This window comes from Pagrus pagrus (genome assembly GCF_965226575.1).
Source record: "Pagrus pagrus genome assembly, chromosome: 6".
Classification (NCBI taxonomy): domain Eukaryota; kingdom Metazoa; phylum Chordata; class Actinopteri; order Spariformes; family Sparidae; genus Pagrus; species Pagrus pagrus.
The window spans coordinates 7473218-7500212 of NC_140190.1; the positions used below are offsets into that span (position 1 = coordinate 7473218).

Consider the following 26995-nt stretch of genomic DNA (forward strand, 5'->3'; position numbering starts at 1 on the left):
TTGTCTGCCTCGAAAATCCACCCCGAAATAAAATCCACATGTTATTTCTATTATCCTTAATAGTTATGTATAGAATTATTTACATGAGAATCGCTCTTCCACAGCTGGGAAAAAGAAATCCAGATGAATGTTGGATGTCGGTGGGAGACACTTTCTGGTGATGCTCCGCTGACGATGAATAGGATACCGAGTCTGCGGTTCTTCAACAACAGCTATAGCGTCTACGCCGCGGTAAATTTTCTGGGTTTAGAAGTGAAGGCGATGCCACGGATCGAGGCTTATTAGGGTGTTAAAGCTCAAAAGAGAATCTGAGAATCCAGAGTTGGGTGATGGATTAGAGGCAAGATTGATTTTGGATGTTCATCAAAGAATTAAGAGATATTTGGATCTTACGAGTTTTGTCTGAGGCTGTGGACCCCCCTATGACAACATCAACTGCACATCCCCCATTTTGAAATTGTCCACGAGTTTTCAACACAGGGCATCATAAAAGAAGTTAAAGATATAATATGTAACATTTCTGCATTAAAATGTAGAGACCTTTGTTATATAGTTTGCTAAGTTGTGTACTTATGTTATCTTAAATGTTCTGTAATTTTGCCCAAGGTAACGGTGCTTTTCATTTAGTCACAAGTCACTGAAACTTGTGGAAAAACATCAGATGATACGATAGAGAGTGAGGAAGGGAGCTGGCAAACGCGACTAAGTGATAGTCCACAGTGATTTATAACTTTTCTGCGTGGGTCACATAGATAGATCTTCATCGGCAATGGTGGCTGTTTGACAATGAAGACCACAACTCCCATGATCCCTTGCTACTTTACAAAGTCATCAAGCTGTCGTATGTTTTCATTGTTTTGATTAAAAGATGCTTTCAGACTGAAGAAAACTTAAAAATGTGATAATTTTCAGGCCAATTCTGTTTTATAACATTTGTCTTTTTTCTATGATCTCAAAGCTGATTTATGGACTTTGATTCATGATATAAAAATATGTGTATCATGTTTGTTTGATCAGATTTGACAGAGTTATAGTTTGAGGAAGAAGCAGCTTGAGAGGGCTATACTTTCTGTAAAGAGTAAATCATTATATGTTTCCAACTTTCAGAAATAAAACAGAGCATCCAAAAAGTTTTCTTCCTAACACGGACAACATCTTCTGTAGCGTGTTCCCTCCCCAATCTCTGAGGATAATTATTATTCCTACGGTATTATAAGCAGAGGGTAATTTCTCCCTCTGATCCTCTCAATGTGTTTACGTGAGATCAGCCCACTCGGCCCCTCCAGAGAAGCAAGATCGCTATCTGCCTCTTACTGAGGCCCCCGCCATCCCCCCAACTCTTCCCCACATCTGGCCTTGTTCCATCACACGCAGACAAACACATCAGCAGACGGCAGCGGCTGGTTCAGAAGGTAGAGGGGACACTCACGTCACATTGGAAAGGTTTCTCTCCTGTGTGGGTCCTCATGTGCTCGTCCAGTCCTCTTTTCTGGCTGAAGGCCTTGTTGCACTCGCTGCACTTATACGGCTTCTCCTGCAACAACACACACACACACACACACACACACACTGAAATTAAAGAGGGCAGAACAATACATAAAACAAATCTTCCCCAGTTTGGACACATATGGCCAAAACCTGGAGAGGGATTCGTGTCCATTATGGTGTACACGAGCGTAATGACACACACATGGGCACGCACGCACACACACACACACAGAAAGACAAACAGACACAGCAGAGTGGAAAACACAAGAAGATGTGGAAATATCCCAGTAACACACACACACACACACACACACGTTCACACCCTGATACCCTCTCTCCTCACACCCCTGTGCGTTCTCCCTGTGAGTTTATGAAGATATGAAATGAAAGATTGTACAGCCCCTGCAGTAAGGGAGGAAATGACCGGCGTAGGGGCCATCAAAAACACATGGATCCCTCAAAAGAGAAAGGAAAACATGGCACAGAAAATCCCTTTGAACATGTATCAGTGCCCTGGCACTGTGGGGCTGTAGAGTATCACTCCTCCGTCTCCACACCTCATCAGTTTACCAAAGAACATTTCCTCTGTGCCTTTTGGAGGCCTGTCTCAGTGTCAGTCAAAGCAGCTATCTCACTGTGGGTGTGTTTGTGCAAAAAAAAAAACTCCAAGTGTGTGTGTGTGCATGTACAGCAGGGTGGACAGCCTTGAAGAGAAGGCGTGTCGTACAGTCTGAGGGGAAACAGCGGTGACACCTAAAAGACTCAAGGAGAAGTGAGAAGGGTGGAGATAGTGGCAGCCCCGTTCCCAGTGTCACTCTTTGGGAAGCTGCTTTTGACAAGACGGCCTGATAGCAAAAGGCTCTACCCATTTAAAGCTTAGTTGTCATGGGAACAGGGTGAATGCAGGAAGTAAGGGTCCTGGGAAAGGCGCTATCATGTGGGCGGGGCAAGGAGTGCCCACTGACACAGGATACAAAAGGAGGTAAAGATCAGGTTCACTGCATGTTGTGCGCGTGTTTAAGTATGCAACTGTTTGTGTGCATGTGGCTCAATGAGAATGGAAATAAAGCAGCGTGTGTGTGTGTGTGTGTGTGTGTGTGTGTGTGTGTGTGTGTGTGAGAAACCCTCTGTGACTGTGACGATGTGTGTAATGCAAATTTCCACTTAAATCTTTGGCTTTAACGAGGATCACGTCTTTTTCCGTAAGGCATATTCTTGTATGACAAAGGAAAAAAAAAATCTATGAGAGGTCAAGGCTCAGAGGTCAGGAAACACATGGATGGACTTAGGTGATGCGGTGTACCCAGAATGCATCGCTGTGACCCCGGTAACATCGAACATCTGTACCTGGTGACCTTCATTCTCCAGCAGCTGTTCACCCACTGACCTTTGACCCCGATCTTTCCTCTGAGTCTGACCACTCTCGAGTGCAGAGATGAAGCTCGGTTTATTTACTCCAAAAGAGCCTCTCGTCTCATGTGTCATGTTCAATATGTTGGTATTTTGTAAAGCAGCACGCCGACAGGAAGTCAGGGTGCAGCTAGGAATCAACAAACGACTCATGTCAACACGGTCTGAAACATACAGTGTGAATCATGCAAAGAGCTACCAACTCACCGCTAACGACGGCTGGGACCTTCTGTTTGGAAATCTTAGCTAATGTCAGAATGTGGTAACGTTCCTACAATCCACTTGGGCTCATAATAGAACCAGAAAGCTATGGTGGCTGAAAAATCACGACACCAGATCATCCGAGAATAAATAAATGGAAACACTGGCGACGCAAAACCATCGCTGGAAAAATGGTGCATAAAACTAAGGCTGGTTACGACTGCCACAAATCTGAGTCACCTGTCAGCTCGCCAGCAGACGGAGGCCACAGAGACAAATGGGTTGCATTTGAAATATTCCAACAAATTAATCGTGCACAGATTTGATCCACTGGATCGTATCAGCATTGATTGCGACCTCATTAACTGAGGTCAAAAAGACGTGACGGATCCGCATTAAACACAGTTTTCTGTGTCTGTTCATTTGCTTTGCAGAGTTAATGCGGAAACATAAATCACAGCTAATAGTAAGCTGCCTCCCTTCACAATAAAAATGCATTTTTGTTTGCTAACAAGCTAACACAGAAGGTTTCGGCATTTCTTTTGGTCAAGAGATTATTTTGAAAGGTGTGTGTGTGTGTGTGTGTGTGTGTGTGTGTGTGTGTGTGTGTGTGTGTGTGTGTGTGTGTGTGTGAGAGAACTGCTGCAATTTTTGATATTTTATAGACAAAACAATTTATCAATAAAGTGTGAAAATAATCTGCAGAATAATCGATGAGGAAAATAATCGTCAGTTGCAGGCCCAGCATCAGGAGAGGAAAAGTTGATTCAGTACGTCCCTTTATTAAAAAAAATCAGAGTGCATGTTAGTTCCTTCGATGGGGTTTTTATTGCTTTTGTTTTTTTTTTTAAGTTACAGCACTACCACTTATATTCCACTTTAATTTCCTCATGGAAAGAAAAGTTTAACCTTGATACCCTTTCTGGGTTTTTTAATTGCCCCAATTAAAAAATGAAACAGCCTTCCTTCATGCCAGCGAACACAACATGGAACCTTTCACATAAAAAGTGTGTTTGCAATCGCACAACACGCAGCCACATCCATTTACATCAGACATCAAAACAATATTATAAAAAAATCTCTTAATATCCAGAATGTCAGCAGTTCATATCGCCATCAAATGTGTTTCTTTTTAGCGTGCCGCTGATGTGGTTTGTGGTACAAACACACAAACATCCATCTCAGCTCGTCTGTACATTAACAGTGAGCTGCAGCTCTCTCTGCCAAATGACATTTGTTTTGCTCGACAGTGACTTCATCCGGCTCTGCTATTTGTAACTGTTCAGCCCATATTTCAGAGCACTGTGAGCAAAGGCAGATCTGGGAACGTTAGTAACCAAACATCAGTCAGTTTAATCAGTCGCTCACATCACTAGAAAATTATACCTGCCTGTTTCTACTGAGAGACGTCGACCTGGGCAGGATACCTCCATTATCAACACGCTGTACCGGCAGAGCGCTGTGCTCTGGACTGCATTACACGAGGACAAATCTTTGAAATTAACTGTGCTGACAGGCTACAACTGTCACAGTCATAGCTGTGTAAACTGACGATGGCGATCTATGATGAAACACATATTAAGTCTCATTTATCAAAAGTGGCACCAGCACAGCAGCCAGATGCTCACAAAGAGCTCATGGAAAGAACTTCAACGTGTCGAGACGTGACGCAAGGACACGAGCGCTGTCCCAACCCAGGAAATGACCTCATGACGTGCAGTGAGAAACCCACCTTTGGCTCACTTAACATTTACATGTTCAGACCATCAAAACAATGTTTCCCATGTCTGCGTCTTCAGTTTGCTGCAGTACCAAGCCACACCTTTTTTTGTCTGTGGACATTACTGCATGATTTATGAAACAACCTGCAAATTACCTCACGATTAAATGGGTAGGGAGTGTCACGTATGTTAGACACAGAGGAGACGGGACTTTTCTCACCAGGCGAGATGTGGGAGAAGTTCTTTATGAGCACTCTGCGGTTCAGACAAAGGTTAAACAGAGAACCTGAAGCGTCGTGCTACAGATTGGATGATAAAGTCGGTGGGACAGGACACCTGACACTGGGTGAGCATCCCTTTCTCTCTTTCTGTTTCTTCTCACACTCGTTGTTTGGCACTAGAGCCATCCGAACCATCAATATGTATCCAATCAAGTTCAACTAACACATTTATGATTGTAGCAGTGGACAACAAAAACCAGTTTATACACAGACGAGTTTGACAAGTCCTTTCAAAGGAGGGGACACTTACTCGTGTGTGTGTGCGGATGTGCATCTTCAGGCCGTCGTTCTTGCTGAATGCCTTGTCACAGTAGGGACACTGGTATGGACGCTCACCTAGAGAACAAAAAAAAGCATGAGTGTGCATCAGACAACGTCATTCACATATGAAGCTGATACTGAACCATACAGGTTAAATCCCAAACTCTGCCAAACAGGAAGACATGCACAGTCATATACATATTTCACATTTGCTGATATATTCTTGAACACGACCCATGACACGACTATTTGTAGAATTAAATTCCAGTGTTGGCTGCAGAGGACTGATTTCGACTTGTGTGATGCAAACATTTCCAGAACGTTCAAAAGTCAAACCTATTTAAAAAACTCATTTTCTGAATCGATTTCCAAAATTCACAACATGTTATTATCGAATAATGTATTCTTCAGTTGACGTTGAGCCTTTTGTTACGACACCAGAGGTCGTATAAACCTTTCTATTGTATGTGCTGTAATGCCCCTCTGCTGTGTTACCTGAGTGTGTGTGTGATTGGTAGCAGGTGTGTTTGGTTAATTGAGTGAATGACGTGTGGGTGTAGGTTGTCCGAGGGAGCTGATTGGCTCCTGCCTCAAAGCCAGAAGTTTACAGGCCGGCTCCTCCCGCTCTCTCTGGTCTCCACTCTCAGCCAGAATGCCAGCAGGTCTGTTTGTGTGCTGGATCTGTTTTGAAATAAAACCTTAAAAATACTCTGCTGCTTGTGGTGCTTGGGCGATGGGAAGAGGGGAGTCGGGGTTTCCCACAGGCCCTGGTCCTAACACCTTTCAAGAACAAGTAGTCTAAATGTAAACACATGTATGTATTGAGAGCATGGTTACCCAACCCGACGGACAACAATTTAGAAATGATGTCCAGTTTTGGGTTGATGATGATCTGCTCTATCACTAGATAGATATCTTCCAGTCAGACGCATTCACTCCTGATGCACGTTGACTTTCCACTGCAAAGCTTATATTGGCTATACTTCACGGCTCGCTATCTGAGCCGCGACTGGCCAACAGTTTAGGAGCACATCAGAGGCAGTGTGGCTTATCCTAGTTGGATCAAAAGCAGTCCAGCCAAACTCGTGCAGATCCTATCTGGGCACGCAGCGATGATGACAAAGAGAAAGTGACAGGCTGTCAGTCAAACGGTCCGCTGACACATGGATCTGTTTACCGCTACTGATCCACAGGCCAGATAGGAGCACCAGAGCTGATTACTAATCTATAGAAGGGATATGAGGTAACCTATAGAGCCGCACTGAAATTAAAGTCTCCGACAGGAAAATACAGTATAAAACTGATGGGAAGGAACTCTGGGTTCAGTATTAGCTTAATTTAATTCATAGATGTGCCCTTAATCTGGAGGCTAGTGAAAACGACATCTCCTGTTCAGAAAACTGAAAATAGAGCAAGGAATAAATCTTAAACAGGTCTATATTTTCTTTTCCGAATTAATACAAATGCCTGCGAGTGTACACAGCACATCTTAATGAAACACGGCTAAAAATAGATACCTACAGCTACACGTGTGTGTCGGCTCCTTCAGTACGATCTCATTTCTTATCGGCTTCGTAGTAATCTCCCTTTAGTGACTATGTGTTGGACAGGCAAGCAAGTAATTTTATTGATGGGGGAGATGGTTTGCCCCTTTAAGTAATAAGGTTAATTAGCTGTGTTTCCTTGGGATTCAAAATGCAAAGATGCTTATTAAATCAGAAAATCCATCTAGGGAATATATCAGAAGAGTAATATTATCCCACCGCTATAAACACGACTGTGCTGAAGGAACGTTTCTCCTCTGGTCCTTACAGTGAGTGAAGACGGCTTGATTGAGGAGCGCAGGAAATATTTAAAGGGCCTTCAAGAGACAAATGCTTTTTGAGGAAATGTATATCTATATGATTTCATTTGATTTTAATGCCTTTTTTTTCCTGACTCAAGAGACTGGAAAGATTACAAGATGCTGATGGAAACTCAGTGTTGTAGTCCACAAAACATTTCTGGAGCTTCACAGCAAAACAGAGTTGCAGCATTCTCCGGAACAACTGAATTCAATGGCTCCATTCAGCTCGTCCAGCGTAATCAAAGTCTCTGGAAGCCCCCATGATCCCAAATTGATTTGAAAAGACATTATTTACCATATCTACCCTTTTTAAAGCTGAAGTCTTCACTGTAGCTGCTGAGCTTAAATCATCAGCGTACCCTGTTTGAGGTGGATGTACGAGTTCGACTGCACATTCAGGGTGTAAATACTGTCTTGACAAACCAATTTGGTACCTCAGGGCTGCCGTAGAAGCAACAACAAAGTCCCGATCTTCTCCAGTTGTTTAAGAAAATGCTGCAACTCTGTTTTGCTGCGATGCTCCAGAAATGTTTTGTGGACTGACAGGAGAGAGAAGTTATGACTGAATTGTCACTTTAGGGTGAACTTGTCCTTTAACTCCTTTGTATCAGTTTGTGGGGTCCGACTGGTACTTTGTCTTTGCACGTTTTTATTATTCCAACTGTCGGTTGTCAGAAGACTACAATGGTTCAACGTAAATCGTTCACATCCCACAAATCCTGCGTCTGTCAACAGAGAAGCTGCGACAGCTGTCATGTGGCAGATGTACGAGTCGGGCTCCGAACCAACCATAAACCCCCCACAAGAGGGCTTCAGAGGTGCACAAGGAGGAGCGGCGCGACACCCGGTAATAAAATATGTGACCTCGCGTTGGCGTGGAGAGGGTTAATGTGACATATGTGAATACATACTGAAACATGTGCGACAGGGCAGCACGCCACTCGGTCCCAAACTCCCCCTCTGGTTCAGTGTCAGCCTGTAGGAGGCCTTTTGTTGACAAACAGGAAAATCTGAATCCCAGATGTGTTTTGAGAAAGAGGAGAGCAGATCCTATGGCTTATGTAGCATGTGTGGTATCGGGTTAAGGCCCGGCGCTAGCCTTGGGGAGTCCTGGGGAAGGCATTAGTGTGCTAATAGCACTGGAGCACAGTGTGCCAGTGTACTTCTGCGGCTTGGATCACATCCCTCCCAGGAGCTGGCTATTGTCAGTTAATACATGGCACAGACAACCACACCCTGCGAACACGGAGGCAATAAGCCACCAATTCACCTACTTAACCTATACTCTCTCCGGTTCTGGACATGTGGGCCTCATCTGGAAAATGCACACGGAGAAAATTGATGGTATTCGATATTTTAAAAGAGGTCGTTTTTAAATACGGTCACTTATAGATCACATAGTTACATCCAACAGTCACAGCTTCTCCACATGTTGGACCTGCTCAGAGCGAAACAAGAGTAACTCAATCCCGTAGCGAAACAGGAAATAAACAAACGCTACTTGGAAACATAAGTAGTAACATTCTTGCGACACTGCTCCGTGTTATCCGTGCGAGAGGCTCGGTGTCTGTTCTACTGAGTGTTACTGTAACTAGAAACCCTCCACTTATTCTCCGGATTGAGCCAGATTGTTTGGGGATTATGAGGGGTGGCTGCAGCACTGAGCCGGGGCTTTACGTGTGTGGAGATGGTAACTGATTTAGCATGTGCTGAAACAGTACACCATCTCTTTGACCCTGGGTGTCTCTCCCGGCCCCTGCTGTGGCCCTCACACTCCTTGTCTGCTAATCGATCCGTTTGGCACCCCTCGTGTGTTGTGTGCGTACGGCCGCGTGTCTGGTTAGCAGATGGTCGGCTTTGTCGTCTTGCCTGCCGCGCAGCCTTCGTGTTATGGAGAACGCTTTGTAGCTTCGGGGCTCCGGTCTGAAAGACATTAGCCCTGTCCGTCAGAAATTAATTCCTGGCTTCCTCCGGTTCAGCCAGACAGTGGCCCTGCACTGTCCTTCTCCCTGCCCCGTGTCACATGCCGACAGGGGCCACGGAGGTAATGTGATATCAGTGTGTTGGAGATGATAAGAAATTGCCTTTGATGAGCAGCTGGAACGCCCCGACAACTTTTACACTTGACCTTTCCATTATAACCGAGGTCTCCGCAGATTTCTCCACTTCCTCAAACAATTCTCTTGAACTTGCCAAACGTGAAGGTGTATCAGACAGACACGACTCGCCGGGTCTCCAAAACACGATCCTCAATCCAAGTCAAGCATCTGCACGGCAACCAATAAGCCGTGATAGCGAGGCTCTGTTAATCAGAGCGACAGATAATAATTCAGTACGGGGTGATTTGACTTTACAAGATTGTAACCATGGCCGCCGTCAAGACAAACAAAATCATCTGTACGTAAATAGGCTCAGTGATTCCAGAGTTCTGCCAGATGTCCGTCTGAGGCCGGTTGTTCTGTCGTGAGATCACTTAAAGCTGCAATGTGCAGCTCTTTAAAACATCAAAATATAGCTGTGTATAATTACCATAACAAATGATCGACACAATTAGTAACCTCTGTCCAGTGCCAGCGTTCGTATCCAGTGAGCGTTTCAACGAGAACAAGTCGCTTCACATGTTTTTCGCTCTCTTTTACTTCACTACAAAAGTTTTGATTGAGAAACACATATTACCGCCATTCAACATAAAACAATTAAATAAAAAATCATTTGTGAGAATATGTTCACGTGTTACACGACTGTAACACAAGCTCACAGTTCAGTGAGGCCGCTCTACTTTACTTGTCATCTGTAGTCCAACAGTGAGAGCGACCACTCCTCACTCCAAGTCTCTGAGGAAAACCAGACACTGGGTTTTGGCCTGTATGTATGTATGTATGCATATAGCCTGATAATAACAGAATATAGGGTTTGACAATAATGAATACCCAGTGGTTTGGACTAGTGAGAACTTGTGCTTGTTGATTCGTCACACTTATCTCAGTCTGGAGACTATAAACTTAAAAAGACGTGAGCATTTAAACAGGGAGAGTCGAACAAAAAGACACCGTTTTGTATCCCCCTTTGTTTTGGGGGATTTTTGAGTTGGTGGGCATTCAGACCAGTCAAACCAAAACAATGCACTGGGGGCTGTACTGATGAGACATGAATCAATGTTGATCCAGGAATCCCAGTTTAACTGGCAGATCCATGAGTTTAAAAGCTTATCAGATGCCAAAATGCTGCACAGCGGCAAATACAGCGTTCTCGTTAAAAAGTAAGCTATCTGGAATGTGAGCTTGTGTGTGTTTGCTGCAGCCATTCAAGCTGAACAAAGCCTAAAAGTGAGGATATCTCTCCGTACCTGTTTGCACTGCCATAGAGATTTGCCCAGTCTTTATGGCAGTGCAAAACTAAATTGCTAAGTGGCCCTTTAATGCCACTATGACGATATTTTTCATAGTTATAGCATCTTTAAATGATTCTGATCGCAACTGTTTTTGAAGGTAGACGAATGAGACCATGTAGAGTTTGGACCGTTGAGGTCTGAAACTACAATATGATTAGAAAATGATTTCTGATGCATGTTGACACATTAAATTAAAAAACAGGCCTCCAGACTAATGTTTCACAGTAGTTGCACTGGTGCACCTAACTTTTTCATTTAAATGCACCAGCTCATAATATAGTTGCACCCCATTAAACAACAAAGAACTGCAATAACCTCAATTGTTAAACTAAACCTCAGGAGCAGCAGTGTGTTTAGTCGTACTTGACAGATCTTTGGGTACATCCAAACCAAAACAGTCGGACCCTGGAGCCCTGTTTCTGGACATGTTTGATTTTTTTCTCACTGTGTGACTCCTTGCTACTTTAAAACAGTGTGTTTATGATGAATGATCCAAAATGAAACGAAACAGATGAATTTACTTCTCTTTACCTCTGCTCAATCTCAGCCGTCCTCAACAAAACTCACAAAGGAGCCTCGCTTAGAAAGTAAACACGACACACGTTTACGTCCATTATGTTTCCCAGTCCGATAGTTTCAGGCAAAAGCAACATCCCGCCCAGTCTTACAAAACTGTTACAGGTGATTATAATGTTGAGAACTGGGTTTTAAATGTCCCACTATTGAATTTTCTGCATCGAGGCACAATCTTTCAAGAGAGAATCAAGATGTATCTGAAAACTGGCGTGGTCTCTGTGTTCCTTTCAAACCATTCAGCTGAATCCCTGGCTTTAATATAGTCCATCTCAGACAGCTGTATAGAGTTGTCACATTGTAGTGGTAGCTGCCTTTTTGTTTTCATGCCGTCTCGTGTTATTATTTGTTTAAATTTAGAGCAGAAAAGGCTTTAATTTGTTAGGAATGATCATGTGCAAACACAGTTAGCCTGACTGAGTATGAGAGAAAAAGACCAAATATTGAGGCATGATTCATAATCCAACATAAACACTAAATCAGCATTTTTAAAATGGGTTAAAATGCCACAGCAATTAGTCGATACACAGCTCATGGGCTTACACTGATCCCTGTGCCCAACATGACACGTCCTATGATGTCAGTGTGACAGCGAGGCACTGCGTTCTGTCAACGTTTCCCCTGGCACGAATAATTTTCATGACCCCACTCTGGTTATTTACCACATCATGGCGCGCATGGTGGGAAAATGTACTCTCACTGAGCTGTGATGTGGAGAAGGACACATTTGTACCAGAACGGGGCCAAAGAGAATAATTTTTGAAAATGATAGAAACATCCATCATGACTACCGAGTTCCACGACGTCTTCAACGTCCCCGTCCAAGTTTTTTTGACAGCTCACATTTTTATTGGTCGTCTGTGATCTCATAAAGTCTGCTCTCGGAGAAGACGCCTGCCTCTGTGGTGCTACAACTAATTCCTTTGAGCTCGACACGATGTTTTAACCAAATCAAACTGAAACAAAATCCAAGCCAAATATACAGTACATGTCCTGCCAGCTACTTAACACTCTCTTTTTGAATCTCTCTTTTATCTGCTTCTCACTTTAGCCCTTTCTCCCATAATGCTCCCCAGTGTTTGTTGGTAAAGTGATAGGGGAAGGAAATCTCCAAGGAATCCTTACAAAGTCCTCTGTGTTTAGCAGGTAAATAATCAATGCTGACTTGTTCCTGTGAAGCAGGAAGACAAACAAGATGAGGCTTTCCTGTCTGCCATCCAGAGAAACCGTCGATTTAAAGGTCTTTACCCCCAGCTGGAGCTCTTCTTTAAGACATTACTGACAGAAGAACTAGCCGCCTTTAAAGTTTTACTTAAATTAACGGTGCCGTTTTATGATTTACACATTCCTCATTCATCACACATCATCCACAGATGGTTTACATGAGCCGTGTGTGCCCACGAAATTACTCCTCACTGTCTGAGAACAAGATGAGTCTTGTCGGGATTGTCGCTCGGGGAACGACTCTCACTTCTCACCAAAGCTTATTTTTTCCCCCTCACACAAAAACACAACAAACAAAAAAAACCAAAAACACCCAGTCTATAGAATGAGGGGACAGATTTACAGCCAGTCAGGGTCAAGGGTCATCCGGCTGGATGCTTTCTTGGAGTGGTCTTTTCTTTCTCCCCTCCTTTCTTTCTTTGAGGTGTCCCCTCGGCTCCCACCCCTCCCCCAGCATTCCTCTCTTTTGTTTATTCTATATAAATACAATCAGACCAGGCCGCCGCACACACACATATACATTCTCTTTCTCTCTGTTGGTTTGTCCTTCGCACATACACATGTACGAAAACACACACATACACAGCTCGCGCACACACGGATACAAAGGGAGCTGTTGACAAAGTGTGGTAGGCCTGTCAAACGACCGTCGTCCTGCCACCATTGAAACACACACACACACATTTTGACACACTATAATCTTGTCAGAATCTGCGGGGATTGTTTGAAAAGTTAGACGTATGATTTATGCAGAACACATTTTGATTTAACGTGTGGTAGGGATCCAACAGCAAAGAAAACCTGGAGAGTAAGCAGACTAAAGCATGATTTAAACACTGATTAAATTAAAGGGCACTGTGTAGTTTTGGAGATGAAATTCCCCCCAAAAATGTATATTTACATATTAATGAGGTAATAATACAAACTCTACAAAGAAATATTCATTTCTTCCAAAAATGAATAAAATAAAAGCTTCTCTCAGAGGAAAATAAGGTCCCCAGAACACTGTCTGAAGCTAGAAAGGCGGCAGGGTCCGCCACATATAAACTTGTGTTGTCCTTTAAGGTCAGTTTGTTTATTCAGTTCAATTCAGTCAATGAAAATATTTCTCTTCTGATTAAAATCTCTTCCTCTAAACTACATAGTGCACCTTTAACTTATTTATTTTGCTTAATAAAGGTGCAATATGTAAGAATGTTGATTCAAAACATTCAAAAACTATCTTGAAATTATTCTAGATAGTGTGATGCAGAGATAATTAAGTAAGCGTGCGAACCAGCTAGCATAATACCAATTAAACCTCAAGAAGCAATCGTCAAGATAGAAAAACTCAGGCCTCCAGTTCTCTAGGTTTCACGAGCTCTGATGGTGATGACTACACGGCTCTACCTGGATTCAGGAAGATCAGAAGCGAGATACATGGGGAAGACTGTAACTGCCATTTTTGTGAAATCTACTGATTTTAAGTGGCTTTCAGCAGGCCGGTCTGAAGCGCTAAAGCAAGCAGAGTAAAGTGACGTATTCAAAAAAACGAGAGGACAACGAGAAGACAACATGAGAGAGAGGAGGAGATGAAGTTCAGGCGGAGACAGCCAGGAGCGGGCAGAGAGACAGAGAAAAAGGGAGAGTGAGTGAAGGAGTTTGGAGGCCAAGAAGTGTGTGTGTGGCCGTGCCAGGTCTCTGCACCAGTCTGTTGGTAAGGAGACGCACAGGAATGTGTAGCTTTCCAGTTTAAGGCAGTTTAATGAACATCCAGGGCTCTATTTCTGTGGCAGTGCAAAGGCTGGAGCGAGCAGAGCGCCATCATGTTGGAATTTTCTCTTATTAAAATATGCTGGTGTTTGGTGCGCTGCTTCCAAACCTCTAATCACCACACGCATTTTTGATTTTAAATTCAAAAAGGGTGGTTGTTGATCCGATTGACAGCTCGCTCCTCCAGTTGGAGAAACAGGCGACCAATCAGAGCTTTTTCACGTACGATTAAAATCTTTATACATCACTTAAGTTAGCTACCTGAAAACAAAGTGACTTACATCAATAACAACTCTTAAATCTGCATATTTCTGCTTCTGGTGCAACATCATACAGTTGACAGTCGATACATCTTTTACTGTAGTTTGTGACATTAATGGCGGCTGATGTGTTGAAGCGTGGAGGGCCACTGACCTGTGTGGCTGCGGATGTGGACCCTCAGCGTGCCGTTGCTGGCGAACTTCTGTCCGCAGTACGGGCAGATCTTCTCTTTCTCCCCCGTGTGTGTCTGGCAGAGACATGACAAAACAGACATGTGGTTGATGTTATGAAAAACATTTGTAGCATTCATCCTCACATCCGTCCTACATTTCAAAGTGAAATGTGATCGACGGTGAAAGCTGGACTTAGTTAATAGTTATTTCACTGTTAACAAAAAAGCAATGCTCTGGAAATCATTTATTAAGCAATCGTAATGGTTTATACAGTTCACGTCAGTTGTAACTTTACAATAAACAATCTCTTAATTAATGGTTTGTAAAGCAGTCTATTGTTTGTAACAGTGAAATAACTATTAACTAAAGTTTACTTAAAATCCCCCTCAGGTTAAAGAATGTGTTTTCTTCTTGTGTTGATGTCTTATTATCTAATATAACATGGTTATGATGCTATTATTAACACTTACATTGTTTTATTAATGATAATAAGCATCTCAGAAGGACCTATAATGCTTATTAGTTGTACAAGTACAGCACAAGGACCATAACATAAAGCGTTACCAAATGCATTTTCCTCCTGAAGTGCACCACTAACATGCAGTAGACTCAGAGAATGGAGATGCACATGTTCACTTGACAGTGGATCCACTGAGCTGCCCCGAAGGCCGGATCAAAGAACACAGACGATGCAGATTTGCCAGGGTCCAAAGCCTGGGGGACTAAAGGCCAGGGTGCACGTATGCATTCATCTCCTTCTCCTCCCTCCTCTTCCTCTCCCTTCACCTCCCAGCAGTCCACAGCGTTGAGCTCTGCGGGCTCATAAGGGCTGCACATGCAGATGGGGGAAGAGGAGCATGTGGGAAGAGCGTACCACCTCCTCTACCTTTCTCTCCGCCCCTCCTCCCCTCGCTCCTCTCTCCTTCACTCTCTCCTTGTTGAAAAGTATCGCTCTGAGTTCCTGCTCCCGGCCTGCTGTAAATTCCCCGAGAATAATCGTGAGTATGAAAGGCTCAAACTCAGAGCGACAGTTTCAACAGCAGTACAACAATACAGGAACACCTCCTCTCTGGGCCCCCATCCTTTCCTCCATCACCCCACTGTGTCCCTCTGACACCTCGGGTGTTTCGTTACAAAGGCTCCATCAACACTCACACACACACACACACACACTCACACACACACATGCGCGCACATGCACATTACAAAACACATGCACACGCTCACTCACACACAACTGTGCACAAACAAATCCACATATATGAACACATGTGTCCCAGATGGACACATGCTGCATTATTTAGATTGTTGTTTGCATAGCAGAGAAAACATCGCTTGTTTTCTACCCCCGTGAGCAGACAGCCACAGGGGAACGTGAGCAATTTCTCTTGGGAACGTTTCGAATCATAAGTGTGGAATTTATTGGTAGGTAATTATCCAACATTTTCACATATAAATGATCGGCATGTCTGTATAACCACTCAAAGCCAACCCTGTAATTTTCATTCAAGAGTGAATTCTTCCCGAATGGCACCGACAGAGGTGAGACTATCTTGTACAATGCGCAAAAACATACAATACATGCACATACATGCTGACACACACGCCCTATCATGTAACACAAATCCAGGCTCACTGAGGAGAAAGGCATCGACTGTAACACAATAACACAGGCCTGTCCTGCCAGATATGGAGAGCATTACTGTTCATTTACATAAGCAACTGCTGCGACAGCACATATGACTGAAGCTCAGGGAAACAAAGACAGACACGAACATGTGCCGTCCATCCATTCTGTCGAAGAAGAAAGAAAGTTGACTCTTTATCACTTCCAGAAGGAAGTCCTTCAGTGTTGTTCAAGGTTGCTGCGGTGACAAAATGTTGCTGCTAATAAGCTTGTGACAACATCAGTAATACCCAGTACACCATTTTTTTACAAGAAAAGCTGCTCACTATCTTTAGAGCGCTGTGTTAATTTAATGCTAATGAAAACTGAACATTTCCTACAGCTGCAGCTTCACATTAAGGCAACGCAAGATGACTTTTACTTTGAAGTAGGCTTGTCACAGGAAATGCAATGTGTTCATTGACTTTAGCACCGCTATCGTTCATCAAAGATTCATCTAGTGACCAAAGAAATGTCATTTTCTACATTAGTTGACAGCGGATCAGTTTTAAATAAGTCAATGAGTAGCTGTATTCAGGAACAAGACGGAGCTGTTTAGATGAAGAGTTGTAGGCGACGCGCTGCACACCTTCAACTTCTCAGTAAGGTAACCAACTCCTTTTCTCTCGTTAGCGTTATCAGGTTCCTTATTAGCATCGGGTTTAAATCCAAAATATTGTCAAATAGGTTCTTTTGCTTTTTGTTTTGACAACAAAGCCTCCGCTAACATTGTCAGGAGTAAAGCCATTCAGGCTCAGTGGCTACATCTGCAACTGTATATGTGCTGACAGAGGAGCAACCTGGTCGTTCAAAAGTAGATCATCTGTAGTACATCTGTAACTATTTTGTTAGCTTGCTTTTACTGTTTTTATGGTTTCTTTCTTGTGCGATATAAATAAATTTCCTTGCTTTGCCATTGAACTGAAAGACTTAACGATTAATTGATCAAAAAGTAAACAGCAGATTGATCTATAATTAAAAGCAACTGTTAGTAAGCATCAACATTTTGTTCGAATAATGGAAACCTGTATCGCATTTTTGGCCTTCATGATGTTCAAAAAGTTTCTTATCTTGCTCAATTTACTTCTGATTTTCATCATCTGTGTAGAATCAGACACGGTGCACAGAGCTACAGTTAGAGTTTGATACTAACAAAACATGGCTGCGAGAACTATTTGTGATTATTTTAGGGGCCAAAGTATCAAGGTGTACATAAAATAAGACCTCAACAATAGCATGGCCAGAAGCAGGGTTACTCTGCGCATGTAAACACAGCCAGCAAGTTGTCGTCTCCTCGGCAACCTGGCTTTGATCAAGGCCAGATCGCTGTGCAGCCTGCAGACCCCGAAAGCAGCGAGACAGTTCAACATGCCAGTGTTCGGCCCTACTGTTCAGAGACAATCTCCAAGACATTTTCTTTTGCCGCGTGCCAAGAATCTGTTTGGTTTCAATCTTGATCCATAACCACACCGGACGTTGTCAGATTTAGGGCTCATAATCTGCAGCGAGATCTGTTTGGGGCTTTGAAACCCTGCGGAGCTAATGGACTAACTGCCATTTCTAATCAACATAGGAATTGATTTGCAAGCCTTCATGGGCAGCAACGGTCAACATGGATGTCTCCGCCAGGTTTGACAGTCTTAGATATTAGTGGAGTTAGCTGCGTAACATTCATGAGACGAGGAGAGGGACTGGATTTGAAACAATGGAAACATTTCGTTGAAGTAGACGGCCCCGGCTGTCATTGCTTCCCTTTCAAATTCAGTGTGAGCGCAGAAGACTGATGATGGAAAATCTGATTTAAAAACTGCATATTTTCCCACTACTTTTACCTTTAAGTCAAAATGCAGATGATTTCATGAGTTATGTTCAAATAAATACAACAAAAATGCAGCTTGAACTCAATTCAGGGACAAAGTGACAGCTCTTGCAGACGGACAAGCCGCATCTATGATTGGGGTTCGTCTGGCTCAAGCTCTTTTCATTCACCTTCTTGTGGCTCTTGAGGACTGACGGAGTGACAAAGGCCTTCTCACACAGGTCACACTTGTACTTCTTGTGGCCGTCGTGCACCACCTGGATATGGACGTTGAGCGTGTCCTTTCTCTTGAAGGTGCTGTCGCACTGGTCGCACTTGAATGTCCTCTCACCTGCAGCAAGGACAGAGGAACATTTGTGAGAGCCATTTCCAGTTATCTATTGTTGTGCCTGTAAACACACGGTCTTTACGCACAGCAAGAGGGGAACCAATTTCACCGGGGCGATTGTGTGGGCAGAAAAATAAAAGAGCGGCATTTCATTGCACCAGGCAAACCCAAACAATGGTCTTTAGAAAGGTCTGGTTCTGTTTTTTTCTTAACAGAAGTCGGCTTTTATTGTGCATCCGTAGCTGTCATCTCAGGGGAAACAGTAAATCAAACTACTCCACCATATGTTTCATCTGAACGTCAAATGGCTCTGTGAAAAAAACATGCCTTATTTTAATAATCACTCCACTCCAGACAGACAGTACTCAGACACAATCTCAGCTGTTCACCGAGTGCAGCCTGATGTTTTCCTTCACGCTTCTGCTCTCTGCCTCCATACAACAGCCTCTATTGTTGAAGTGTAGTTGTTTCCATTATATGGAGATCATTCAATTTCCACAGAGCAGTTTGGAGAGAGAGTGTGAGTGTGTGTATGTGTGTGTGTGTTTGGCGAGCAAACACTTACAAGCTTGTGCTCATTCTCCGATTACCAAGGCCGATGATGGTCAGCTCAATAAAACGGAACACCAGTGAAAGCCGAGGTCCATTGTGTTTTTAATCAAATCGAACCGTTCACTTGATGATAATTAATGTCAGCGACGCCCTCGCATGAAGATTTCATTACTACTTGGAGCACGGCTTCAGTCTGGTATGAAACCATGCGTGAACCAACACAGACGTGGACAGATAGTAGTTAACTGATATTTGGACGTGGACGCGTATTGGACGGAGAAAATGGAGAACTTAGAAGAGCTGCTGGTCGTTTACCAAAGTATTGGTTTGCCGCAAGGAGAAACCCACATGGAGTATGTCACCTCAGCTCCGTGTGACCATCCATGTGGAAAGCATAACTCAAGATTAACAGATTTGTTCTTAAAGAAAACCTTTTATACTTTTTTTCCCTTTCTTACAGTGTTTCACATCTTCTTGTGCATGTTAAAAGTCTTAAAAGTTAAAAAGGTCAAAGTCCACACCGAAAGAAGCTCCTCTCTCCAACAGAAAACACTGCTCCTGAAACGCCTCCTCAGTTGTCCTGCCTTTAATTCTGTGACTTTGTGACAGCATCATGTAAGACATTTGCATAATTTATGGTTGGCAGCTAGTTTGGCACATAAGAATAGATTTAGCACAGCTGCTTTGTTGTTCCTAGCTCAGGCATGTGTGAGCTGACCAATCAGAGCAGACTATTCAGGGGCGCTAAAACAGAGCGTTTCAGACGGATGGGCACTGAGCATTAAAGTGTGTTAACCTGTTCTAGTAGTAACCCAAACTAAAATAATGAACCTGAAAAAGAGCATCAAATGTCTCTTTTAATTGCCTGCATGGGGAAAAAAATATTGTTGGATGTAAGAATCATAAAAGCCTTAAATTGAATTAATTTGGAGCATAAAATGTTCCAGAAATCAACTAAAATAAAAATAAATACCTCATATAAACATAATCCAAAATTCATCTTGGCTTGCAAATTCACTGACAGGCATTACATTGTTTTTTTTTTAAGTTCAGCAGCTGTTCTCTCACTCTGACAGCTGCCTGAGGGTCTATATGTAAGTCTGAATCTCTTTCCAGGATCATCCTCAGTTACAACACCTGACAGTGTAACATTATCTACTGTATGACGGCAGCTGTCTTCATATTTTGCTGCTAATGGTTTAAGGTCCTCTGATTCAATTAGTGACACTGTTACGTTGTGTCTTGTTGTCTTCTGCTTATTTGTGACAGCAGGACTCGGAGCTAATAATCCTGCACCTTCTCAAGACCAGGTGGCATTCATCAAATTGAAACAAGCGATTTACGACTCGTCCAATCGAGAGAGTTTGGTGAACCTGGAACACTTGTGCCCAGAAAAAAGCAGAAGAGATTAAGGATAAGAACCTGAAAATGTTCCTGCACGAAGCCCATCGAGTTTGAATAAAAATGTGATTTCACCTGAAAACGCTACGACAGCTGTGCTTCATTTTCTCCCTGTGAGACAATCGCTTCGAAGCTGACGTGGTGCCCGAACGTTAACTCACAACGACAGACACGTTTATTCGCTGGCACGTCTATTCTCTCACCTGCAGTGAAATCACACACTCGATCCTCCCGCCCCACATACTGTCTAGAACTTGATACATAATACGAGCCCTGGTATTATATGGCCTGCCTCCTGAGACAGCGGCAGGAAATGCCTTGAGCTTTACAATCTCTTTGTTATCTGGCTCAATTGGCGGAGCGGCGCTGACTGTCTGCTGGGCCGCAGCACCCGGGGACCACCGTGTGCCCAGAACACACAATCTAATATCTCCTTAGTGATGTTATAGAGAAATATAGAAAGTGTTATGATTACCATTCGTAATGGTAATATCCACAGGGGTAAGGATGAACTGAAGGCCAAGAAAATATTGGAAAATATAGTGGTTTTTGCTTAAAAACTTTTCTTCCAGGAGATAATAAGATGGCTACAATTCTAGATGAAATAATCTATTCCAAGGTCATTTCTCCTAAAAAGCGACCTCACATTTCGCAGGGCTCATTTGGTAAATGCACTTAATCTATAAAGTATAACAATAACTTGATTTGTTCTCATAATTCTAACATGAAATCTAATTAGTGAAAACCCTAAATTCAATACAAAACAATGAGGAGAAAAAATAAGATTAGCTTTCTTGACTGTCTCTCTCTTTAAATGCATGTTAGGGCTGCAACTGTAAGACACAATCCTGCACACTATATACAGAACATAGACATGAATGAACAATTGTATTTAGACATTGTCTGCTGTTTGTCATTGTTTCTTTTTATGTTTTCACGTACTTGTATGAACATAAGGGTTTTCTGTTTATTTGACTTATCTTTGTTCAGCTTTGGTGTTCTTGTTTTAAGTTCTGTCTATTTGAATTCCTTCCTATTTGATTTGTTTGTACCTGAGTGTAATCTCTTGTGTGTGTTCACACGTTTGGCCAATAAAGTGGATTCTGATTCTTCCTCTAACAGTGAAAAGTTGAATTCAGAAGCATTTAAATGCATCCTTACCTATCGAGCTATTTCTCACTGTTGGGTTATTATTATGAAGACATGACATTTAGGGAATGCTGATAACTTCTTCAAAGCTTTCACAGCAAAACTACTATTACCAAGTAACCGAATCTGCCAGCTGTAGGATTAAACGTAACCTAGCTGAGTTTAAAATATGTTGCGTCTTTCTTTCACTTGCTTCGGAGAGAAATGCACATGTTAGCGACAGAAGGCCACATGGGCTGCCTGAACATACACAAAAGAAAGTTCCTTGTAGCAGCTTTATCTTATGGGTACATCGACTGATCGTTACAGCTCTTCTCATGGGTGTATGTATCTGTTGTGGGCAGGGTCACACGAGCACACAGTCAAACACTCATACTTACTGTTGTGTATGAGTAAGTGGCGCTGTAGAGAGAAGGGGGTGCGGAACAGAGCTTTGCACTCCTCACACTGGAAGGGTCTTTCCTCCGAGTGGGTCTGCAGAGAGAGCAGAGCAGCGTCAGCATGTTTATCATGTGTGGGCAGAGGGCTGCCTCAGTCAGGATGTTGATGAAGCTTCCTAAACCGATGCGAGAGGATCATGCAAAAAAGGCTCCGGTTTGTTGACTTGATGAAGACAAGCAGCTTGAGGGGCTTTAAGTTCAAAGTGCTTCTGTTTTTCTGGCCCCCCCCACCCCACCTCTCCTCTCCGTGCCCGACCGATCTGTCTGAGTGACACCTCAATCCCAAAAGTAAACACGGGGGAGCTCAGGGGTGGAGCAGGCCAGAGACCCCACAGATAACAGCCACCAACGAGGGCCTGATTGATTACAGCCTCGCTAATAACACCGGCTTTGAAGTGACTCTGCCTTTCAATTAATATCGCCTCTCAGCAAACACCAATCAGCTACATATAACGGTATAAAGACAATAATCATTCCTGTGAAAGCCTGATTACAATTGATAATCATGTGCAACACCACATCTGCTCACCTTCTTGTGATTCTTGTAGACGTTGCGGTGAGCGAACTCTTTCCCACACAGCTTACATTTGTACGGTTTGTCCTCGCTGTGGATGATCTTATGAGCCGTCACCTGGTCCAGACGCTTGAACGAGCGACTGCAGATCTCGCAGGTATACGGTCGCTTCTCTGATCGTTGAGATATTGACACAGACGCATTTTGGTAAACAGAGATGATGCAGAAAGTTGAGGAGCGGTGTGTTTAATGCACCGTTCTCTTACCCGAGTGTGTGATCATGTGGCGCTTGAGCTGATTCGTGGAGATGAACTTCTTGTCACACGCGTGGCAGTCGAATATTTCATGAACCTGCGACAGAAGAGTTAAAAAGGGAGCGTTTAAGTTTTCGGTCCTGCTGATAACTCTTAAAAACTTAAAGTTGAAGGATCACGGCCCGCGATGGTCAACTGAAGCTAAATCTTGTCCGTTTTCATTAGACTGATGTCTACCGACAGAAAAGCAATTAAAGTGATGAAAAGTTTCAATCCTTTTTCTGCTTCAGAGCATCGCTCCAATAATTGCACACTCAATAGTTCCCCGGCGTACAGCTACAATAGCATATGCTAATGCGAGGCGGCTCCTCTTGTCACAGCTGCTACTGCAAAAGCTTGTTCAGCTAAATGATGATAATGGTAGTTTTAAGCTGCTTTGGAGCTAACGTGTCATTATGGAAAGTTTGATTGCTCCTCTGCAAGAATAATGCCTCCCAAGTATTCGATTGAAGCTATAAGAATACAATGCATATTGTTATGCCAGAATTGTTTGTGTTTAAGTAGGACATCTTTATTAAATGTGAGAAAAAGTCAAAAACTAATGTAATCCTGACCTACATTTATAGAAACATTCTCTGATTTTGCAACAGACAAAGGGTTTAGACGGCGCTGCATGATTGGAAATCCTTTCTGCTAACATGAGCCACTTAATGGCAGAACTGGCACATACACACATAAGGAGGCCACATTACACACACGTTACATACGCCTATTTTAAAATCCCCCGGAGATCTGAAACTGGAGAGTACTGACTCATAGACAGGTGAAGTAGGTTAAATGATGCACTGCAGCAGAACTATGTCACAACTTCCAGGTGACTTTAGATGTTGGACAGTTGGGAAGTGGCTCCGTGATGAATAAGGCAGCGGCGGTGTATTAATGCCCGCTGATTAATCTGCATGATAGATGTTGACGAGAGAAAATGAAATGTCACAGTTACCAGCTGGGATAATTAATGAGGAGTGTTAGTTAATGAATGACAACCAATAAGACGATTTGTTTGAGGCAACTTGATTAATACTCCAGCACCCAACAACATCGAAAAAGGCTGTCCTGACCTGGAACAACCCTTTCAGCAAAGTGACTCAGCCATGAGGACTTAGAATGACACTCAGTAGAGCGTATACCTCCGCTTAGGCCAAACAGTCAACTCTCGTACTACCGGCCGACTACATATGCCTTATTTCTTTCATCAAGATCCATGCATTATTCCCTGAGATTTTAACAATGATGTTCTCGCAATGTTAAACAAAGTGAGAAAAAAACTCCTGGATCTGGATTCACACCAAAACTTCATGGGGTATATTCTGGGATTCTGAGACCCATAATCCATCCAAGTCTTGTGGAAATTCATTCAGTAGCAACTGTTTGGTTTTTTTTAATTATTACTTATAGATAATTTATGGGTAGTCTCATTTCAATGCAAATAATCTATATCTATCACACATGTGCTACTTGTTCATGTGAAAATACAAAAACAGCTTCAGTTTGCTGGCAAAGAGCATCTGTGAACTTTCCTTCACCAGTCTCATGTCTGATTAGTTAATTACAGAACAACCAATACTGTATTTTTGAGGCTGATACCCATACAAAAATTCTGATATAGATATATTGGCCTATTTACATTACATATACAGTACATAGATACACAAACTATGTGCATGAACACACATTTTTTGTAATTATCCCTCAAATATGGTTACTATGTGACAAAGCTATAAATTACCGAAGCCATCTTCTTCTGCTTTATGCTCTTTAAAAAAAATAGTTGTCATATATGCTGATACCAATACATACATCTGTATTTAATTAAAACCAATGTATGTAATTACATTGACATTACATCTCTAACTGGAAGACATGTTAACCTACTTTGTGTGCAACAGACTAGCGTAACCTCATAAACGTCTGAACATAAGCCGGTCCTGACGATACACAGAACCAAAACAAACACCCATTTTGTATGAAAACATTTCAGATTAGTATTTAAACAGGCCAGTTCAGATCTGTAATCCATCAGTTTGAGGGAGAATCCTGACGCCAAGGTTAAAGCCTTGTTGTCTGCCAACAGAGCCTCTTAAGTTTCACAAGGAGCTGTGGGATGAGCTAGTGAAAAAGAAACCACCCCTCAGCTCTTTGTCACCAGGATAAATTTGTAACAACTTGATCATAAAGACACCGTCACGTGGAGAGGGAGGAACCGCACAAAGTGAACTCAAGAAGCTCGGGGGAAGCGGAGACGACTGCACGATTAAGAGGTTAGACTGGGTTACGGGGAGAGTGTGATGGATCCCACTGTACAGCGAGGAACAGCTAAAAAGAGACATCACTGTAGAAGTGGATCATGCAAAACTGAGTAAGCTGAATTAATCCTTTCAGATCCGATGCGAAAGTATCTGGTTGGGATATTTTGAGCCGTGCAGTCGATGGTGTAGAGCCTCACCTTTCTGTGTTCTTGTAGATTCAGAGAGGAGGAGCATTTTCTGTTGCATATGGTGCACGTGAGTTTCCGACGTGCACTTCCTGTAAAGAAAAAAGAAAAAGTGGATGAAAAATAACCGACGAAAGTGGGCAATCATGACAACAATTTCAAGACAATCATCACACAGTCACATCATCAGAGGCCCCGACGATCCCACCATTTTGGGACCCAGCCCCTTATCCCCGTCTGAATCACATCATGCCCCACATCTGACGAGTCTGATCCACTTCCCCCCTCGCCCACACACACACACACACACACACACACACACCACTTGTCCTGACCACGTTGGTAAAACATAAAGACCCCGGATCTCGACTCCATCAGCCTGAGAAGATGAAAGTCTTAATCTCGGGTTGATACTTGATTCACGTGTAGGGCTGCGCAGATCCCCGCTGCCCTACATCCCATCATAAATAGCTATGGAAGTCCAATTATCCGAAGGAGTGAGCCGCCCCAGAACACACAGGTCAGCAATTATGTAGCGCAAGTAATTAGAGATGTGTCTCAACATTGCAGGGATTTTTTACTGATCGAGGTCAAGTACTGTAACTGCAGTTCCTCTAGTGCTGAGGCTGCTAATGGACAATTAACTTCATTACATGACGTTTTGAAAAAAAAAAAAGAAAAGTGCCACGCGTGTGAATTTGTGTGCTGAAGAGAGAAAGAGACACACAGTACAGGGAGAGACGGAGATGCCAACCTGTGTGAACATTTCCTTTATGCTTCTTCAGAGCGTCCTTGCTTTTGAATCTTTTGCCGCAGCTCTCTGCTTTACAGATGAACCTGGCGTCTCCTTTGCAGGCTTCCTTATGCTGTTCGAAGCTGTGAAAAAAAGGATATAGAGGAAGAGGAAGAAAGGGCTCTATCTGACTGTGCATCTTAGGAAATAAATGGCATGTGACCTTGTGTACATTGTACTGTATACAGGTTATACTCTCCCTTATGTTACCTGGACTCTGAGATGAATGTGTTGTGGCAGAGGGAGCACTGGTGCACTTTAGAGTCACCTGAAGGATCCAGTGACTCCGAACAATGCAAAACGCTGCGGAGGAGTTGAAAAAAAAAACTAATTAGGCACCAAATAAGAAATGAAACATGTCAGGGTGATGGCTGAACAAACTTAGATGGCTAAATCGTCAAGAGCAGCTATACAGGATGATAGATGAGGAGATTTCAAAACACTCGCATGTCTGTGCGTTATAAGTTATTTAAGTATAAAGCCACAAGCAGCAGAGAGTTAGCTTAGCTCAGCATAAACACTGGAAGCAAAGGGAAACAACTAGCCTTGCTCTTTACCCCAGCATCACCTCTAAAGCTCACTCATTAAAATCGTATCTATTTTTAATTCGTAGTGTAAAAGCAACAATTTGTGGTCAGGGTTCGGGGTCAGCTGTTTCCCCTTGTTCTCAGTCTTTAAGCTAAGCTAAGCTAAATGACAGCTGGCTCCAGCTTCACATTGAACAGGCAGACATGGGAGTGGTACCAATCTTCTCATCTAACTCTCAGCAAGAAAGCAATTAAGCAGATTTCCCAGAACTTTTTTAAAAAACTGTATTCTTTCTTGTGGAACCAGCAACATCCTCATTCTGAATTAATCGACGCTTTTTCACATCGGAAGTTACGAAACGTTTCTTTCCCATAACGTTTAATCTAAAACCAAGATTTCTCTCAAAATGATTTAATGCCCTTTAATACGTTTTAATTACCTGCAGAGTCATTGTTAAAACAGTAAAATGTTAAATGAA

General features: G+C 42.9%; 1 protein-coding gene across 1 annotated transcript in view; it reads right to left on the minus strand.

Annotated features, from left to right (window-relative positions):
* The window catches only part of prdm5 (PR domain containing 5), a 33624-nt gene that overhangs the window by 1824 nt on the left and 4805 nt on the right, over window positions 1-26995 (minus strand). Inside the window, exons 6-15 of the mRNA XM_084355110.1 lie at window positions 26200-26292; window positions 25951-26072; window positions 25209-25288; window positions 22718-22802; window positions 22467-22624; window positions 21878-21971; window positions 18238-18398; window positions 14563-14656; window positions 5352-5437; window positions 1430-1534 (exon numbers count right to left, since the gene is read on the minus strand). Coding sequence (XP_084211236.1) covers window positions 1430-1534; window positions 5352-5437; window positions 14563-14656; window positions 18238-18398; window positions 21878-21971; window positions 22467-22624; window positions 22718-22802; window positions 25209-25288; window positions 25951-26072; window positions 26200-26292 — 1078 coding nt within the window. The remainder of the gene's footprint in view (window positions 1-1429; window positions 1535-5351; window positions 5438-14562; window positions 14657-18237; window positions 18399-21877; window positions 21972-22466; window positions 22625-22717; window positions 22803-25208; window positions 25289-25950; window positions 26073-26199; window positions 26293-26995) is intronic.